At 38.2% G+C, this 20,225-nt stretch overlaps 4 protein-coding genes and 1 long non-coding RNA gene across 6 annotated transcripts; 3 read left to right on the forward strand and 2 right to left on the reverse strand.

The window, feature by feature from the left end:
* The first annotated feature begins 2,753 nt into the window (after nt 1-2,753).
* Nucleotides 2,754-4,490, forward strand: LOC131020584 (11-hydroxysugiol 20-monooxygenase). The gene is made up of 2 exons (XM_057949499.1): nt 2,754-3,722; nt 3,803-4,490. Exons 1-2 carry the CDS (start codon nt 2,817-2,819, stop codon nt 4,406-4,408), a joined length of 1,512 nt encoding a protein of 503 aa, XP_057805482.1. The 5' UTR covers nt 2,754-2,816; the 3' UTR covers nt 4,409-4,490.
* A 5,770-nt stretch (nt 4,491-10,260) lies between these two features.
* Nucleotides 10,261-11,514, reverse strand: LOC131020586 (uncharacterized). The gene is made up of 2 exons (XR_009100723.1): nt 11,071-11,514; nt 10,261-10,982 (listed from the first exon to the last, which is right to left on the reverse strand). It is a non-coding gene; the product is annotated as an uncharacterized LOC131020586 (long non-coding RNA).
* On the forward strand, nt 10,519-11,751 carry LOC131020585 (probable carboxylesterase 9). Its single transcript, XM_057949500.1, has 2 exons — nt 10,519-10,973; nt 11,064-11,751. Exons 1-2 carry the CDS (start codon nt 10,519-10,521, stop codon nt 11,542-11,544), a joined length of 936 nt encoding a protein of 311 aa, XP_057805483.1. The 3' UTR covers nt 11,545-11,751.
* A 1,270-nt stretch (nt 11,752-13,021) lies between these two features.
* Nucleotides 13,022-14,852, forward strand: LOC131020588 (nucleoside diphosphate kinase 1-like). The gene is made up of 4 exons (XM_057949503.1): nt 13,022-13,276; nt 13,628-13,676; nt 14,153-14,384; nt 14,545-14,852. Exons 1-4 carry the CDS (start codon nt 13,226-13,228, stop codon nt 14,657-14,659), a joined length of 447 nt encoding a protein of 148 aa, XP_057805486.1. The 5' UTR covers nt 13,022-13,225; the 3' UTR covers nt 14,660-14,852.
* A 349-nt stretch (nt 14,853-15,201) lies between these two features.
* LOC131020587 (uncharacterized) lies at nt 15,202-19,892 on the reverse strand. 2 transcript variants are annotated; one of them, XM_057949502.1, is made up of 10 exons: nt 19,149-19,213; nt 18,926-19,008; nt 17,610-17,719; nt 17,310-17,378; nt 17,050-17,165; nt 16,894-16,948; nt 16,513-16,633; nt 16,020-16,067; nt 15,794-15,888; nt 15,202-15,686 (listed from the first exon to the last, which is right to left on the reverse strand). In XM_057949502.1, the coding sequence occupies exons 2-10, from the start codon at nt 18,948-18,950 to the stop codon at nt 15,585-15,587; spliced, it is 741 nt and encodes a 246-aa protein (XP_057805485.1). In that variant the 5' UTR covers nt 18,951-19,008; nt 19,149-19,213; the 3' UTR covers nt 15,202-15,584. The 2 variants fall into 2 exon arrangements, with proteins under 2 accessions (XP_057805485.1, XP_057805484.1); XM_057949501.1 differs by lacking the exon at nt 18,926-19,008 and having other exon boundaries at nt 19,149-19,892.
* Between the last annotated feature and the right edge of the window lie 333 nt (nt 19,893-20,225).

Consider the following 20,225-nt stretch of genomic DNA (forward strand, 5'->3'; position numbering starts at 1 on the left):
CGGGTCATACCTTATTTATGAAAAAAAGACTTACAATCAAATCCACACTTAGAAAATATGTGAATTTACTAGGTAAAACTCTAAATGTGGCAATTACTTAGTGATTAAGTTATACGAGAGTCGCAAGAGGTCATTTTGTACAAAATCAAGATGGCTAGTGTTACAACATCGGTTTCAACAAAATCCTACCCTAGTTGCCTTCCTGTAGGTACGTCACATATATATACTAATTCATTAATGAAGTTGGACAAACACGATCGCTCATATTCACTCTTGCACTCGCACACGATCTCCCACTCTTCCATTCCCCGTATTCCCGTACCGCTTCTACGCTCGTAATACTTTTTGATTGCCCGACTAGCCCTCTAGCCCGGACGTTCGTCACCCCTCCTTTCACAATACTCAGTAGTTCTAATTCTGGACATCCCAATCTCCCGAAGAAACCATTTATTATTATTTCTTTACTATTGCTCACTATTTTCTTACGTTATTTATTTTCGTTAATTGATCAATTACTAACTTGAGCTTTGGATGCTTTTCCATCAACACTTCCACCGGTGATCTTTGGATGGATCCAACGTAGCTCGTGGTTTCTAGTTGTTAATGTACTTCGTCGATCCAAACGTGACTAAAATAACTATGTTAATCGCAAATTGGTGGATTCATCCCCAGTATGTTTCTTTCTAGCTAAAATAACTATGTTAATAAATTAATAGGGCTAATGTTTTTTGCTTTTACCCATTTTTAAAGATAAAAAATAAAAAATACCTACTATAAAAGAAAAAAACTACCAATTTTAAGCTTAAAGGGACAAAATTTCCCCTATTTAAATCGCAAATTTTATTGAAATCGAGAACTTTGATCAACATGCTTGACCACTACGAGTCGAGTATATCGAGCATTATTGTATTTGTGATAAATACATTAATGCTCAATATGTTCGACCTCTGCGAGTCAAACATTAGTGGTAAATACATTAATCTCGACATGCTCAATCATTGTAGTCGAGCATTCTTAGAAATTGTACTACCACTCGATTTTTGTCAATTGCGAGTCGAGTATTAGTGCTCGATATAAGAATAAAAAAATTCTAAATAAATATAATTTATATATTTTGTGAAGGATGAATATTTTTAAAGTCTTATCTTTCAAAATAGGTCCAAAATTAATATAGAAAAGCATACGTACAAGTGTCTATTCAAACTAAAATTGTTGTTTGAACTTTCAACCATATGTATTTTAACTATAATTAAATTAAGGAAAAGTCCAGTTTTAGAAAATTGTATTGACTTATAACTTATTTAATGACAGTCTAATACTAGCCTTTTAATGAGACGTACACTTTCAACAACCAAATTTGGACATACATCATTTTTCTACATACACTGTGTTCTTTCTGGGAGTACAAAACAAACTGAATTTTGGGGCGGTGAATTTTTAGTAACTATTTATATATTTTTTAATTGGTGGGTCCCAATAAACAATACACTTTTCTCCACTCAACTAATAAACAAATACACTTTATGGGTCCCTTTCTCCAGTCAACTAATAAACAATACACTTTTTCTTAAAACACATGTTTCCTCCACGTGGACGGAGGGAGTAATATTCTATTATATCAAATACATTTAATGTAATATCTAATAAATTAATATATTTTTATAAAGCCTAACTCAAGTGGTAAAATTGAGGTATTCAAAAATTCTCTTTTGTGAAAAGTCTTGGGTGCGATGTAGTTTTTCTATTTCTTTTTGGATAGTGTGAGGGTCTAGTAAGCTTACACAATTAAGAATAATTTGATAATATAAAATATGCTAGTTTTGCTTCCCTGAAGATAACCTTCAACTTCTCTTTAAAAATGCCTACTTTTAAGACCGTTTAAATAAAATATTAACAAATTTCTCTTATTCATCGTCAACCTTCAAACTGCGAATAAAAGTATATCTGTATATGTATATATTTTAGACCAATTCCAGTAAACTCACGATACTTACATATGTAGATAGTTTCTTCTCAAAGAAAACGACATTTATACAATTTTATCTCATATTTATTTTAATATTAATTTTTAAAGTGAATAAGTTGACTTAATTAGTATTTAATTTTGGTAACTATGACTACATTATTCAAGATTAGTTGTTGGATTTTAACTTTGGATATTTCATCTTGGGGCTTGCATATTGGTTTACGTGTGACATATTTGTACTAGTTTATTTGCTAGTTTTGATTTTGCTAACAACCCAACGATTTTCACCTCATGTAATCTTTTTGTTAATTACAAATCGGTACAATAAAATTTAGATAATATTAAAGGCGCAGTAGAGCTAACCCGAATCGAATATCATCGTGCTTAAGTTTGGCTCATTTACTAATGAGTTAAGCGTCGAGTTTAATCGTTAGAATATCCAAACGAGCTTTCTAATTTAGACATATGTTTAAAATATTGAATATTTTTTTTAAAAAAAATAGAATATTTTTTCCAAGTAACATAATATATTTAGTATTTTATTGCAATAAATATAAATTGTTTCTACTTGATAGTTGAAGAATAATACTATACTGTATTTTATTCTAGCACGATAGTACTGCTTAGGATGTAAAAATGAGCTAATTGGAGTATTATTTTGAAGTCAAGTGATGACCCTAGACTACCCGGCACTGACTTAAATAATCAAAGCTTGAGATTTTGGATTCGAGTTCACTGTAGTGCGGTCTTTATTTTATTTATTTATTTATTGATCTATTAAAAAAAAGAACACTAAACTTCTATAAATGAGGGAGCATGCATGAAAAACTAGAAACAAAACAAACGAAAAATGCAAGTTTTAATAGTTGCATCCCTAGCCTTTCTAGCGGCATGGCTCGTCTACTCAAGGTGGTCGGACTCCCGGCGGCGGCGGGGAGGAGGAGGCTCGCTCCCCCCGGGGCCGCCTCGTCTGCCCATCATCGGCAACATGCACCAGCTCGGCCCAAACCCGCACAAGTCCCTCGCCCACCTCGCTAAGACATACGGCCCCTTGATGTCCCTCAAGCTCGGGAATCAACTCGCCGTGGTGGCCTCGTCGCCGGAGATGGCGAGGGAAGTCCTCATCAAGCAAGGCGTCGCTCTATGCCGGCCCTTCACTCCCAACGCCGTGTGCATCCACGGCCACGGCGAGGTCTCCGTGCTCATGCTGCCGGCCACCTCCAACATATGGAAAAGAATCCGCCGCATCGCCAGAGAGAAGCTCTTCTCCAACCCCGCTCTCCAAGGCACCCAAGACATCCGGCGGGAGCGGCTGCGGAAGCTCACCGACTACGCCGCCGGCTGCAGCCGCGAGGGCCGCGCCATGAACGTCGGAGAGGCCACCTTCACCACCATGTCCAACCTCATGTTCGCCACGCTCTTCTCGATCGAGCTCACCGAATACGGCGCCTCGGACGCCGGAGCTAATCGGAAATTCAGGGAGCATGTTAACGCCATCACCACCAACATGGGCGTTCCCAACGTCGCAGATTTCTTCCCCATCTTTGCACCTTTGGATCCGCAGGGACTCAGACGAAAGCTCACTCATCACCTCGGGAGCCTGCTGGAGTTGGTGCAGAACCTCATCGACCAGCGATTGCAAGCACGAGACTCCTCCGATTACCGAAAAAAGAAGGATTTTCTCGACACCCTCCTAGACCTCTCCCAAGGAAATGAGTATGATTTGAGCATTAAAGAAATCAAGCATTTCTTTGTGGTGAGCATATCTATCTATATACTCCATGTTTTTAATTAATTATACTCCTTTTCAATTAATCATATCTATATATGCGTTAGGACATAATCATCGCAGGATCGGACACCAGCGCAGCCACGGCGGAGTGGGGAATGGTGGAATTACTACTCCACCCCGACAAATTGGAGAAGCTGAAAGCAGAGATGAAGAGCGTGGTCGGAGAGAAAAGCATCGTGGAGGAATCCGACATCGCGAGGCTCCCGTACCTGCGAGCCACCGTGAACGAAGTGTTCCGGCTTCACCCGGCGGCGCCTCTCTTAGCCCCCCACGTGGCGGAGGAGGAAGCGCGAGTGAATGAATACATAATCCCCAAAGATACAAAAGTATTCGTCAACGTTTGGGCGATCACGAGAGATCCCAGCATATGGAAGAATCCGGATAGCTTTGAGCCGGAGAGATTTTTGGAAAGCGACATAAATTTTGAGGGGCAGCATTTCGAGCTGATTCCGTTCGGGTCGGGGCGGAGGAGTTGCCCCGGGATTCCGCTGGCTAGCCGCATGCTGCACTGCATGGTGGGGACCCTGTGTCATAACTTCGACTGGGAGCTTGAAAAAGGGGCGGAATCCAAACAACTCCAAAGACAAGATGTGTTTGGGTTAGCGCTGCAGAAGAAAGTTCCTCTCAAAGCTATTCCCGTCAAGGTTTAGTTGATTATAATATTATTTGATGATTACATCATATATGAGTTGTGTGAATGATATCAAATAAATTGGATAAATCTTCTTGTGACGCATTTGGTCAAATTTGGAAATTAAGTAGTGTTGGTTCCATCTTCTTCGAGTGTGACTTGGGAAGTCATGCATTCACGGGGACGAAAATGATACGGCGCGCGCTTTCTTCCACACTCACGTAAGACCAAAAACAAGAAAATATATTAAAAAAACATTGAGAGCAGGAAAATATAATTAAATATGAATTTATATTTGAATATAAATCATATTCATATAATATATCTCGATTTATTCATTTGAATTCAAACTTTGATTAGTATTTTTACAGTCACGTATCACTCACATAATTAAAAGTTTTTATATATATATATATATATATATATATACTTATAATTACAAGATGTATCTAAATATAATCAAATAAGCAACTCGCACGCAGACATGAGACCATTACCCACATAAAGGTGAGAAAACTACACATAAAAGTGAGAAAATAAGATCATTACCCACACAAAGGTGAGAACACTACATCGATGCATGCGAGATTGAACCCAAGACCTCTCACAAAGGAGAGTTTTTGGATGCCTCAGCTTTGCCTGAGTTATAAGGCCTCATTGGCACGTAATTAGATTTATTAATTAATTTGAATTCAAACAAATTAGTATTGTATTTAATTTGTCAAAACTAATATCAAGCTAAAGATAAGTTAATTCATGATTAAAGTTGACAAATTGAACCTGCTGCTAAATAAATTACACTCTGGCGTGATTTTCACTCTAAGTATTTTATCATTATCACATCCTATTTTCAACATCCAGGTGTACGTATATTTTATAGTATTTGTAGAATTTCTGAGCTAATTCCGAAACTGATTGGTGCAATTATATATCATTGCTTCAGCCACATCTTCTTGCGACTTGCAAATATTCTCAAATATTCATTGTAGAATACTTGACTGTGGTATAAAAATATTCACTAATTAATCCTTTAATGCCAAGGGAGATTTTAGAATTAAAATATCGTTTACCATCCCAGCCGCCTTCATGATATGATTGGTTGGATTAAAAGATTTTTAGTGACGGTAACATATAATATTGAACACATATCACACAAATTAACAAGGGTGTTTTGAGAGTTCGAACATTAAGAATTTGGTTCGCGTATATTCTTCACTTTATTTATGTTTAGATCCATGAAATAATTTTCTTTCTGAATGATTTGGTTGTGTGAGTGATTGTCTAAAAACGGAGTAAAACTTGAGGTTCTTGAGAGGCTGGTCCAACAAAATCTATCAATTCTTGCTGAAGAGTGACTAATTAAAAACTTCGTTGATATTAGTTAGTATTAAAGTCTTTAATCACTGACTCATTGTTAATGTTACAGTCCCGCACATTATTATTGTATGTCATATTTTCTACAGCTTTATGTTTTTATGGACTGGAATTGACTTTATCAAATGAAATAAGAAATTGATGATGATGAAATAGGAATTTCATTAAAAAGAAAAGAAACGAAAACCTAGAGAACCCGTTGAAAGCACAGAGTCGAGCCTCATCAAAATCTTATCGACGAAAATTCAATGGAATAAATACCGTATAAGGAAAAAGAGTACTCGTCTATGACAGAAGCAATAGAAATGGGAGAAAACAAGAAACCACAAAAGAAATTGATGTTTATTATGAAAATTAATGATGTTTCGTTTGAGATTTGGATAAAGAAAAAAGGAAGTGTGGAAAAATCTGGTGTACATGCGAAAGTAAGAAAATTGATGTTTGTACTGAGAATGATGTTTCACGTGAGGTTTGGAAAAGAAAAAATGAAGTGTGGAAAATCTGGTGTTCGATCACAATTATATGTTGCAAATGTGACACACTTGTTTGACTATTACAACTCGATAAAACAAAGTATAATAACACAAAAGGAAAGAAGTAGAGACGGTATGATTTTCAATAAAAGAGTAAGGCATCTCCGAGAGCCCCTTAGGTGGCTTTTATAACTGGGCTCTACAAAATTTATTTTCATTTTTTTTCAAAATAAATATTAAATTTTAAGATGAAATATTTTATTAAAATTAATTTCGAGCAATTATAATTATTAAAATTGTAATAATTAAAAAAAGTTAGAATTACAATAAATAAAAAAATTATAAATTCCATTCTCAACATTTGGCGATTACCGCAATCATTAAATTGCCTTGTGCATGGCTACTTCTTCCGGTCTCATTTTTGATTTGTCAAGGACAATTATTTGAGCGTAGGCGAGTTCGCGTTGCGTCTTATTCAAATCTTGGAGCTCCGTTGTGACTCTATTCATATTTTCCTTCTTTGGTCGGCGCCAACGATGACTATTTTTTTGCCTTTTCCTTTATTGCGTTTTGCTGCCTTTTAACCTATGACCTAGTTGTGATACTCGAACAGTAGGGCGTACGATCGTCGTGTACCAAATTCCCACCCACCCCTCTCTCCCGACAGAAATCTTCAAGCACTTCAATGACTAGACGTCGTCGCTGATAAAGGCGAATCGTTGAGATTCGCGGAAAATACGCCAAGCCCCGAAGTATTTGAAAGGAGCATCGGTGTTGGTTTGATATATTTTTTGGGTGATTTGATCATCGCTCATGTCGTTCCTCCAATTAGGTCGGCATTTCTCAAAGGTGGCCTCCCAAGCCTTTACTTCATTTTGGACACGTTGGAAGTGCGACTTGATTAGTTTATTGTCGAGCGCAATAGTGCCAGAAGGACGACCTTCCTTGAAGCACTTGTGATTTCTCCCCGATAGATAAATTCCTTTTGGTCGGCACCTTTGAGCACGTTGAGGGTTGCCTTGGCCCATAGTGAACAAATAAGCTCGATCTCCATTGAGGTGTAGCTGACGCGTAGCCTCTTTGTCTTTGGAAGGAAAGGAATTTTGGCGACTTCATTGTCTTGAATGAATTGAGTTTCGTTCAAGTTGATACCCTCAAGACCTTGAGCGTTGAAGGTGTTGGATGCTTGAGAAAACGACGAAAAGTCGATGGGGAGATGATATTGGGAGTTAGTATGGTTAGGGCTGAGCATAAACCGAACCGGACCGAGAAAACCGACCGAACCGACCATTTTTGGTTCGGTTCGGTTTTGGAATTTCTGGTTCGGTTTTCGGTTCGGTTTTTAGACTAAAAAACCGATCATGTATCGGTTCGGTTTCGGTTTTGGGATTTTGGTTCGGTTATGAACCGAACCGAACCGATACATTAAATATATAATTTATTCTATATTTTTATATTACATTTAGACTTAGTTACTAAACCCTAGTATCAAATCCCCCCCCCCCAATTTCGAAACATGCGCAGCCTCTCCCTTCTCCATTTCGAAACTTTCCTCCCTCCCTACCTCCCAGCCGAGCACCCAGGTCCCAGCCGGCAGCCGTCGCTTCCATTCTTCGTGCACGGCAGCAGCAGCAGCAGGCCGGCACTCGTTGACGCAGCAGCACAGCCCGCTCAGCGACGCAGCAGCAGCAGCCCAGTCCGCGCGACGCAGCAGCAGCGGCCGGCGCTCAGCGACGCAGCAGCAGCAGCACAGCCCGCGCGACGCAGCAGCAGCAGGCCGGCGCTCGGCGACGCAGCAGCAGCAGCACAGTCTGCGCGATGCAGCGGCAACACCAGCAGCAGCATCGCCTGCGCGACACACCCTTCTCCTCCGGTTCTCCCCTCCTCCTGATGGTGGCGACCACCTCATCCCATTTTAGTGATTTTTTACTGCTATTTTCGAAAATACAGAACAATTTTTAGTGGATTTGGTGAGATTTTGCAGTTTTTTTCAAAAGAAATATAAAAGAACGGTTCGGTTCGGTTACCGACCGAAACCGATCGGTTTTGGTCGGTTTTCGAACTTTGAGCGGTTCGGTTCGGTCCATCCTCTGATAAGGTCGGTTCGGTTTCGGTTTTGCAAAAATGGGTCGGTTCGGTTCGGTTATGAACCGATGCTCAGCCCTAAGTATGGTGTAGAAAAACTCAGAATTGAATATTTTATATCAAAGTTTTGAAGATACTAGAGTATACATTTATCTTTGCTCATATTTAGAAGTCGAATCTGACATTTTTCACTTGTTATATATATCATCATTAGAGCATCGGCAACGCCTTACTCGAGTGCCTACTCGAGTAAGGCGTTGCCTTCGAGTATGTGCGTTGCGGGGGGGCGGTACTCGAGCAATACTCGAGTCTTCGAGTATGCTCGAAGGGGGGGAGAGGGAAGGCGCGTGCAATGCACGCGCCCTAATTAAAAAAAATAGAGAAATTCGAATTTAAATTCGAATTTTGACTGTTTTTCCTCGATATGCTTGCTTTGACCGACCGTTTCCATTTTTTTTCCTTCTTCTCCTCTTTAAAAAACCCCATCTCCTCCATTCTTCTTCTCCAATTTTCTTCTCCTCCATTTCTCTTCAAGAATTTTCTTCCTTCATGGATCCTTTCTATGATCCTAATTGGTGCCCCGATCTCTCCTCCGATTATCACCCCGATATGGGAGGAATCAACTTGGAGGAGACCCCACCCGAGGAGGAACCGGTCAGTGCAGGGCAGAGTGCCTCCCAACTAAAGAAGGGCAGCCGGAGGAAGGAAATGGCCACCAAACTCAAGCACGACAAGGAAGTAAGGATCCGTCATACTTACCTTCCCGAGCATACGGATCTCATCGTCCAAGTTTGGGCGGAGGAGACCAACGACGCCATCCGTGGGACGGATCAGAAGGGGGAGGCGTATTGGGGCCAGATCCGCGCACGTGTGAACCCCATCATCGGCGTCGACCTTAAGATCCGGCAACTTCAAGGCCACTGGGCCCGAGTGAGCGCGGATGTGCATCTCTGGGAATCTATTTGGGTGGAGACGAGCAACAATTGGCCTTCCGGTCATTCTGACGATATGATTCGTGACAAGGCCCAAACCCTCTTCAAGGCTCGAAGCCCACAAAAGGCTGCATTCAACTATTGGAACGCGTGGAGAGTTCTCCGGAACAATCCCAAGTTCAAGTCGATGTACCTTGTTGGAGACGTGCATGCCTCCAAGAGGACAAAGACTACGGAAGAGGGCGGCTTCACCACCTCGGCGTCGGGCGAGGAGATCTTCTCTTCCCGGCCCATTGGCAACAAGGCGGCGAAGGCGGCAAAGGGGAAAGGGAAGGCATCATGTCGCATACGAGCTCGGAGCCTCCACCGGAAATAGTGGAGAGGTTGGACAGGTCCGACCAGCAGATGAGGGCATTCACCGCCCAGTACCAGCGGAGGAACGATATCAAGGAGAGGGAGCTCGATATGCAGCTCCTGAACGCGGATACGACACACATGATGGACGCAGAAAGGGCATTGCACGCGTCCATGGTCGCCGACGTGCTCAGGCGTCGTGGTCTAGACTAGGATTTTTATGTAATTTTTTTTTAATGATGGGGTAATATGATGTTTTAGGTGTTGTTAATTTTTATGTAATTTTTTTTTATGTTTTAGCAATTTTTAAATTTTATGTTTAATGGCGTATTTAACTATTAGAAAAATATGTTATTTAAATTATGCAATTAAATTTAAATGAAAAACATAAAAATCAAAACTAATGTTATCAAGTAAGCTATCAAGTAACCCAATGCAGCACTACCTACTCAATAACACAACCACAATCAAGTAGGCTATGAAGTAAGCCCATTGCGGATGCTCTTATCAATTATCCTTCATATTCTAAGATAGTATATATCATCCTTCTTTATAACTTTACAAATTAACTAATAAAATACTAATTTATATACTTCCTTATAACTTTGCAAATTAACTAAGAAAATAATTCCAACACAGAAAAGATGCTCGAATTAGTTTAAAATTGAACTGACTGATGTCTCTAACACTGAGTTCAAAACAATGTAGTACATTTTTTTTACCCAAAATGGTAATTGAAAGTAGGCTTCAAAAGCAACGAAGTTTATGGACAACCTTGAGTCCTCCAATAAATTCCCTAGTTTTGAGGTAAACGCTAAGAGAAATTATTCACAAAGGATTTAAACAAACAACTCCTCCATAGTTGTTCATCGAAAAAGAAAAAAGAAAAAAAAAAAAAAAGCAGAAAAATAATGTCAAAATTCGACCCCTACGATCACCTCAACGTGTCTCTGAATCAAGACGGGAGTCTGACCAGGTACATGAAGCTCCCGACCTCCCCCGCCAACAGCGACTCCAGCCAAGCCGTGTTGAGCAAGGACGTCACCCTCAACGCCGACAAGAAGACGTGGATGCGGCTCTACCGGCCGTCGAAGATCCCCTCCGCCACGCGCCTCCCCGTCATTCTCTACTTCCACCCCGGCGGCTGGATCCAGATGAGCGTCGCCGAGAGCCTCATCCACGAGAGCAGCAACCGCGCCTCCACCGAGATCCCTTCCATATTCATCGCCGTCGACTTCCGCCTCGCCCCCGAGCACCGCCTCCCCGCGCAGTACGAGGACGCCATGGACGCCGTCGCCTGGGTCCAGAACCAGGCCACCGACCGCGACGGCGATCCCTGGATTAGAGACTACGGCGATCTCAATAGGTCTAATTTCTGGATTTCCAATTTCACCACTTTCATTTCCGAAAACCTAAATTGAATGATATAATTAACAGTTGATTTTAACTCCGGTAGATGCTACCTCTACGGCGCGAGCTGCGGCGCGAACATCGCGTACAACACGGCGCTGCGGCTGCCGGAGATGAAGCCGCAGCCGCTGAAGATCGCCGGGACGATCCTGAACCAGCCGTTCATCGGAGGGAAGAAGCGGACGAAGAGCGAGCTGAAGCTGGCGACGGATCCGTACTTCCCGCTGCCGGTAATCGACCTGCTGTGGGAGCTGGCGCTGCCGGTGGGAACGGACCGGGACCACCGGTTCTGCAACCCGCTGGTGGACGCGGCGATGAAGGAGAAGGTGAAGAGTTTGGGGAAATGCTTGGTGATCGGATTCGGCGGCGATCCGTTGGTGGACCGGCAGCAGGAGTTCGTGCAGATGCTGGTGGAGCGAGGGGTGCAGGTAGAGGCGCGTTTCGACGACGTCGGATTCCACAACATTGATATCATTGACAAACGGAGGGCTATGGCCATTCTTAATTTTATTAGAGAATTCGTATAAATACTTTCTTTTCTTTTTCTACTTTTTGCGATACCATAGTCATTAGCCAAGCTTTTTTAAACAGCATTCAAGTAGTGAAGCTATCTTCATATCCACCATTTTCTTCCCCAAATTTAAACAAAAAGAAAAGAAACTATACTAGCTGAGGATATTTAATTTGTTGTCATTAAAAATATATATATAGCTATTTGTGTTACATAATTTTAATACTGTGTGTTTGTTCCTAGTGAATTGGTGGTCCGGCCTTTGTTTCATGGTTTATGTTTTGAGATTTAACGCTCAAGCGTGACAAGACTATATGCTTATTCTAATCTACACAACTCAATAGACTGCATGTCGTTTTTTGAAAGAAAAAAAAATACTCAATTTGTTCATAAAAAGATGTCATAATTTGCTATTTTGATCGTTCACAAAAATATGTCTTAATATATTTTTAGTAATAATTTATGAGCTCATTTCCCCACTCATTAACTTAATTAATTTTTTTCCAATTCTTTTCTTAATTTGTGGGCCTTTTTCTCCATTGGTTAAATAAACAGCGCAAATTTTCTTAAGGAATATTTGCCATAAAATACACGAACTTTTAATAAATTCTGATTTTTCCCATAACTTTTAAATTTTTTTAAAAAATAAACAGCCTTTCGATTTTCTCATGTACGAAGGAAGTACTCTATATTAGGACATTTCCTTAGGACATTTTTTCATGTAGGAAGGAAGTAGTCTATATTAGACTACGTTGAAGATGGTCTAACAAAATATACAATATTTAACTACAAGCCATAATTGGATGCATTGATGACTCTAGAAGGGCTATGTGAATCTCTATGTCTAGTATTTTTCAATCTCAAATGTCATTTTAAATTTTCACTCTTTTGTTAATGTCTCTTTTATTTATTTTAATTACATGCTAGAATTGGATGCATTGATGACTCTAGGAAAGCTATATGAATCTCTATCTCTATTATTTTTCTATCTCAAATGTATTTTGTTAATATCTTTTTTATTTATTTTACTTCTGAAAAATCATCAACATGATATGCTAAACTGGATTATTAAGAGATACATACAAGTAGCATTCAATAAAATAGACACATTATTTCTTTTTAATAAAATAGAATCCTTATTCTATAAAAATACACATTATTAAGAATCATTGAATTTTCATGATTGATAAAATATATGAATGGATAATTTTATCTTAATTTATTATCAGGACTTCACCAATTCCACCATTTTAATATGATACAAATAAAGTAAAATTAATTTAAATAATAAAAATTATCAAAAACTATGAAATATCTTAAAATTTAAATTTACATGGAGTAGTAAACAATGAACTAACTTATACTCGATTTTTTTTTATCGAAACAGTGTATTTAGAGTAGAGGGTTAAAAACTAATTACCGAAAGAATAGGGTCCGAATTGCAATTCGCCTCTAAAGAAGTGGAAAAAAGACAAAGAACGCGAAAAACACGTGTAAGTCTACGACTCTACGCAGTAAAAATAGTTTGGTAAAGGAGAAGAGGAAACAAAAAGAAAAAAGTAAAAATCTGAAAGCAATAAATTGGTTGATTAGGGTTTGTGGATGTTCTTTTACTGCGTGTGTTTGTATATATAGCCTCTATCAACTTCACTGTGCTCAAACCTCACAACTTGCTATACTTCGCCGCCTCAGCAAAAATGGAGCAAACTTTCATTATGATTAAGCCTGATGGTGTTCAAAGAAATCTGGTTCGTTTTTTTTTTTCAAAGTAAACGTTATCTTGGTTTGAACTTCGAAGTTGGAATTTGTTTAGGTGGTATCTTCGATTTTATACTCGGTGAATTCACTGTGTGTTTGTGTGTGTTTTACTAGGTGAAAACATAGAGTATAATGGTCTGATTTTATGAGGTGTAGGTATTATTGATGAAATCGTTGTAAATTCTTACTTCTTTTTGAGGTGATAGAAAAAAGAAATTTAATTATATGTGATTTGGCTTTCGATGGGCTGGAATTGAATAAATATAATAGATCCTGTGGATTTTTGCAAGGATTTGGTAGAAGATTTAAGAATATTAAGTTTTATGTATGTTTGGATTCAGGTAGGTGAGATCATTGGCAGATTTGAGAAGAAAGGTTTCACTTTGAAAGGTACATTTTCCGCTTGAGTTATGAGCCTCATTTTTGGTTGATTGCAGTGATGCGATTGTTAGTGCTTTCATGATTGTGTTTTAGTTCGAATTAGGTGCAAGCTACCGCCTTTCGCTATTGATTTTCATGTGTTGCCTGCTCGTGTATTTGTCTTGCTTTCTCGACCATTTTAAAGTTGCGATGTTTAACTTGATAATAACTCATTAGTTAGCCACTTATTTGATTACTGTGATTGTTGCTGATTTTAAGCAACAATTATGCCCTTACCGTTTTAATTTCATCTACCTGAATCGAGAAAAGGACAGTGGTTTAAGGCAAAAGTAATATCATAATTTTTATTTTGGTTGTACTTTCACTTCCTGATCAGTTGAGGGAACTATGCTAGTGTGAAAATTTGAATGCATAAAATTGTTTCAGCTTTATGTAATTTTGTGTCTTTATTTGCAAATTTCAATCATGTGGTTCCCCCTATTTAGGTCTTAAGCTAATTACTGTGGATACTGCTTTTGCTGAGAGGCACTATGCCGATTTATCTGCCAAGCCCTTCTTCAACGGACTGGTGGAGTACATCGTTTCTGGACCTGTTGTTGCAATGGTTTGGGAAGGTAAGAATGTTGTGGCCACAGGCAGGAAGATCATCGGAGCCACCAACCCTGCTGAGTCTGCTCCGGGGACCATCCGTGGCGATTATGCTATTGATATTGGCAGGTGGGATTTCTTCTGTGATGGTTATTTTGTTGGACTTAATTTAGTTATCAAGTTTCAGACAGTTTGTACTTTAAATCCTTTCCAAATTTGAGAAATACATAGTTGTCAAAAATCACCTGCATCAGAAATATGATATGTATATATACCGTCACAAATGCAGGAACGTTATTCATGGCAGTGATGCTGTTGAGAGTGCGAGGAAGGAGATTGCTCTTTGGTTCCCAGAAGGAATTGCAGAATGGAAGAGCAGCGCGCACCATTGGATCTACGAGTAAATTTCCTGAATTCGACCCGTGCTGTATTATTGCAGGGAGTCATGAGTCTTTACTTCAAATTGAGTTGTTAGAACATTGGATTTGCAAGTTTGTTTCCCTTGAGCTTTTGGTACTTTGAATTTGAGTTTGTTTGGCTTGCATGGAACATTTCAATGTCTAATGACTGTTATTATAGTTATGAGCTAGTTTTTAACTTGGGTTATTTGTCAATTAATGCAAAGCTTTTTAGCAAATTTCTAATTTGGATTACAAAAATCGCAATTTTCTTTGGCGGAAAGTTGATGGGGCACTAAAACATCATTTTGTTCATGAGCAATTACAAAAAGTCTAAATTATGCTCTGCTCTCCCCAAACTCAGCACAGGAAGCATCCAATTACCACATTCTTGCAACTAAATTATTAAGAAAATTATCAGAACTAAATTCAACAAATTCAAGGTTTCTATCATTACACAATTTCAAGATTTTGCTCTGCAAGGATCAAAGATGCATGTTTCGACAGTTGTAAAATTCCACAACAAATTTGATTTCAGCTAAAAAAAATACAAAATTCAAACCGTATCTTTAAATTCTCAAGCGAGAGGCATGCAGTTTACAGCAGACAATAACTATGATGATAGACCTTAACTTGTATCTATACTATCTATACCTGCCACAATATTACTGTTCCTAATCATTATCAACAAATACATATCCTTCCAGTCAAAAAAGAAAAAGAAAAATGTGATACACTTTGGATTTTGCTACTCAAAAGCAAAGTTAGAGCTAACTTGCTTTTGTATTACAGACAACCTGCTTGGCTTCTTGGTACTTCCACGATAACCAAGAAGGTAGCAGATTGGAGGAAGATTGAATCCGGTTAGACAACAATCACCATCGAAACACTCCTATTCATTCATTCAAAGCCTCGATAACTACCTATTACACTAACGACTAAGAAGTTTATACGAGGGCAAGTCTTCTAGGCGTCTGAGGTCTTCTTGAAGAAGCTCACTTTCAAGTTGACGACGAGTGGCTTTCATCACAGCCTGAGTATACGACGAAATGAAAAGATGTGATGGAAGATTCATCGAGCAGCCTAAGAACTTGCATACTATTTGTAATGAACTCTGATCACATGTTGGTCAAAACTTACATTGAAATCCATGTAAGAAGCTCGCATGGTAAGCCATTGATGGTCCATTAGCTTGAATGTTATACAATACAGAAGGTCAAATGCTGATTCATTTTCTGTCGAGCAAAAGAATCAAAGAATTCACCAATAACAAGAGAAATATATTGAACAAAGACTGTATATGACTCACAACTCCCTCAAAAAAGAAACTAAAATATGTGTCCACACACACAAAATGAAGCATTACCTGCGAGGAATTTCAAGAAGGTTGCTCCCACAAGCGTTCTTGGCTTATCTGCAAAAGGCAATGGCAAAACAAGAACTGAGAATAACAGCAAATACTTTCATCCCGTGTTTACTAGGAGTTATTAATCAGTTATGTGCCTCTGCATGGACAATAGTTTCATTCCAATGAAATTATTGTAAAGCATGCGAAACACTTGCTCATTTCACATGACTCACAAGCATCAACTGGCACTCACCCAATTATGGAGCAAGTGAATATAAAAATGCCAGTTCATTATTGGGTTATGACAGTTAATGGAAAGATCTCATTCAATCATTGTAAAGATCTATTGGAAGTAAGATAAGACCGTCAATAGCAAATTCTGAAGCAAGCAAGACATAAAGAAATTTACAACTAGTTAGTCTCAATGCTTGATAAAACACAGATTTATTTAACTTATTCTGATTAAAATAGTTAGTATAGAGTTCAGCTAATGTCACATTCAAAAACTCACATGCTTCAAGATCAAGCATTTGAATCAGCATGAATGTAATGTTGACCCCAGCTACAGCAAATGGGTATTCCCACAATGCCCGATCACCTTCCTGCTTGCGAAGAAGATCCTGGAAAGATTTCTACAGAAGAACATTTGGTAAGTTCCAGGACAAACTTCTCAGATACCCATCCAGGAAAAACTCGGACTAGATCAGCAATGAATATGACTAAACCCTGGAGAGAGCCAATGGACTCATATACATCGACAAGTTCGTTCAATTTAGTCCAACAAAGGACATGAAACTGTCTACATGTTCACTTGTAGCCATGCTTTATCATACTGAGACAGTCGGTGCACATGCATGCATAAAGTGTGGAATGAGTGAGTGAGTGATCATACCGGAAAGTTCCTCGCAAAATACAACAAATTTTCCAGTGATACGAAACCTCCACCCCTATCATAATATGCCATATATTAGTTCCAAGCAATTATGCAACTCAAAAACCTAAGATTTGAAAAGATGAAAAATGGGAGCGGAAATATTCGAAGCTATACCGAAAATCTGTTGATGGATCTTTTCCCTGCCAACCCATTTCCTTCCACTGATCGGAAATTAAACTTTGTAGTTCCTTTTCAGGAAATGAAGCACGCCACAATGCCCACAAAGCTTCCTATCAATACAGTAAAAGAAAATATTACGAGAAGGATATGCATATTTTAGAGTTCTTGTAAAGCTTAACCAAAAGAAGGCTCCTGATAAGACACCTCATATATATGTTACCGAAATTTATACATAGTAGCTTTATGAAATATACCTGATGTTCGGGGATAGAACCATCATAGACAACATCTAACCGACTCTGCAGCCTATCTAGGCACTCTTCCTGAAAAATTGTGTAGTACAATCATCAGGTATTAATGCATGAAACAAGAAGCAACCTATAAAGAGGATCATTTTTTTCTTCTTTAGAGAAAATAAACCCAAAACAGAAATCAACATGCTATATTAATCATACATATAATTGGTACACCTCAAAACATCAAGCAAAAACATCACAAAGCGATTCCAACATGGATTAAATAAAAGTTTTGAAAATTCAACTATGCATTATTACCTGCATTGGTGTCAAATCAAATGACGGGCGAGCATCACTATCTCTTCTCTGGACACAAACACATGAGAGTCCTCTGCCAAGCCATGCAGCTGATCCGGTGACAACCTCCGCTGTGATAAAAGAATAGTATTCATACAGATTAAGAGAGCAACTCTATTTTAAGAATACAACAAAAGATATTTACGTCCCACGGTATCATGCCTATGCTAATATGCTTTCATATTTCTACCGAGGAAATAGTAAGAAGTACAGGTGACCCAAAACCGCAACCATGCACAGTCCTTTTCCCTCTTAAACCAAACAACAATGTTTGACCCAGTGGAAACTACAAGAAACACTGAATGATGCAGCTACAAAAGAGGAAATTAAAGAGGTAGTTTAGCAGAAACTGTACTGCAAAAGTTTGTATTCATTACAGCAAAAAAAAAAATCACTCACAACAGCAAAAACGGATCCAGACATCAGCAATCTCTGTATGAAGCAAATAGTTCATTTTTTAGCCATTAGTAATATAGGTCTTAAAAAAGTTAATAAACTCTATGATCAATTAAATAATGAGTTTGTGTGAAGAATAATCTGTACAGTAAAATTACAATGTTAAGGCTCATCCACTGAACACAGTTAATAACTCCATTTCAGTAGATATACAACAATTAGACAGTGAAACAAATTATCTACCAAGCTCAAACTTCCTAATATAGAGCTATAATATTGCTCCAAAGAGAAAGTGATATAATAATAACAAGAAGAAAAGAATCTGATAATGTTAATCAGCAATTACACGTTGGAATACATAGCGTTTAAGATGGATACATAGCACACTTGCATTAAAAGTAATTAGTAAAAAACTAAAATTACTAAAGATACATAATAATTACTATTACAATAATTTGTGAGTTTGTATATGAGCTAAATGTACCAATTATCTAGATATACACACTTCTTTTCTCTTTCATCTTTTAAGTTCTACTTTTCACCTCTTTTGTTCTTTTTATCCTGTTCTTCCCTTTCCAACCATCCCACCAGACATCTACAAACCAAACCCCACTCTTCCAACCTTTCCTTTTCTTATAAAAAGTCTACAAGTTAAGTAAATTATGAATATAGTATATCAAATTTCAGATGGTCCTATAAACGATACAAAGATTGTGATCTTTTCTAGATAAAGCACATATCAATTTATTAATAACTTAATTGCGTAAAACTGTAACCTTTCCATAGATCAAACATCAAAATTACACCAATTCGTATGTATATAAATCGATATGCATTCGACAATGGCAAATAGGAAACTAATCCAAAACAAGAAAACTAACCAAAAATCTCAAAGCAAGTAGGCATAACTTGACGTAATTGTTTTCAATTCACAGATCCGGGATCTCCACACAATCACCGCACACTTGCATACAGAACCATACACAACCAGGGATAAGCACACTCGAATCGGAAGAATGACGGCAGATAATAAAGGTAGGTGGACAATGGAGAGAGAGATTGATTGAGCGTAAAATTAGAAAGAAGACAAGAGAGAGAATATACCAGAAGTGGAATGGCAGGCGCTTCCGCGATCAAGGCCGTTCGACATTCTCCTCACCGCCACAAACGATTCTCCTCCTCCGCCTCTATCATCCATTCCCCGACTGTTACTACGCCGTATTCAATCAATTGATAACTCCTCTTTTTTGTAATACTATTTCCCCCGAAATGAAAACAATCGCTTGATATCACGAGCGCAATCGAATTCGATTTCAGCCGCGGAACTCGGGAAAATCGAAATCACATCCGGAGAAAATGAAGCGAAATGTGGAACGAATCCGAGGCGAAAGACGCCGTTAATTGGAATCCCCCCTATCAAGAAACGGTAGATTTCTTAGGGTTCCAACTTCCAAGATCCGCCACAAATCACCTCAATGAAAGGAAACGCGTATCATCTCTCCCTCTCACTCCTTGCGACTCATATCATATGCATGCGCCCATTAGTATATATATCGCAGAAGCGGAAGAATTGTGTATATATACAGACAGGATAACATTCGTTATCGTATTTTCTCTCTCAATATGTATATATGAATAGAATAAGCAATAGTTTTTTCTCTCTATCTAAAAATGGAGATTCTGTTTCAGCTGGTGCAGTTTTGTTGAGTTTGGGTGGCCAGCTCGTCTGTTTACAGAGACAATGCCATCTTTTTTTTCAATTATATTGCTTTTTTATTTTTATTTACCTAATAAATGAGTCAAATCAAACAAAGACATAAAGAAAAACAAAAACTAATATACAATATATCAACTCAAAAGCAAAACAAAGGTGATCATAATCGAATGAAATTTTAATAGTTTATGCAACCTAACCTGGCCAACATAAAAAATCACTATCTAGAATTAAGAATTAAAATATTAAATTATTGAGTAAATTACACTTTAAACTCTAACTATCTATGTTATATAAAGCGTATTATTAACATAAATAGAAGTACTTTATTTTTTTAAATACTAATAGACCTTCAAAAAGACATATTAATATATATATATATATATATATATATATATGTATACATCTATCATTAGGGTGCGTTTACTTTGATGTAAAAGGAGTGAAAAAGTATATATATATATATA

The sequence above is a fragment of the Salvia miltiorrhiza genome, chromosome 4 (genome assembly GCF_028751815.1).
Source record: "Salvia miltiorrhiza cultivar Shanhuang (shh) chromosome 4, IMPLAD_Smil_shh, whole genome shotgun sequence".
In the NCBI taxonomy this organism is placed as follows: domain Eukaryota; kingdom Viridiplantae; phylum Streptophyta; class Magnoliopsida; order Lamiales; family Lamiaceae; genus Salvia; species Salvia miltiorrhiza.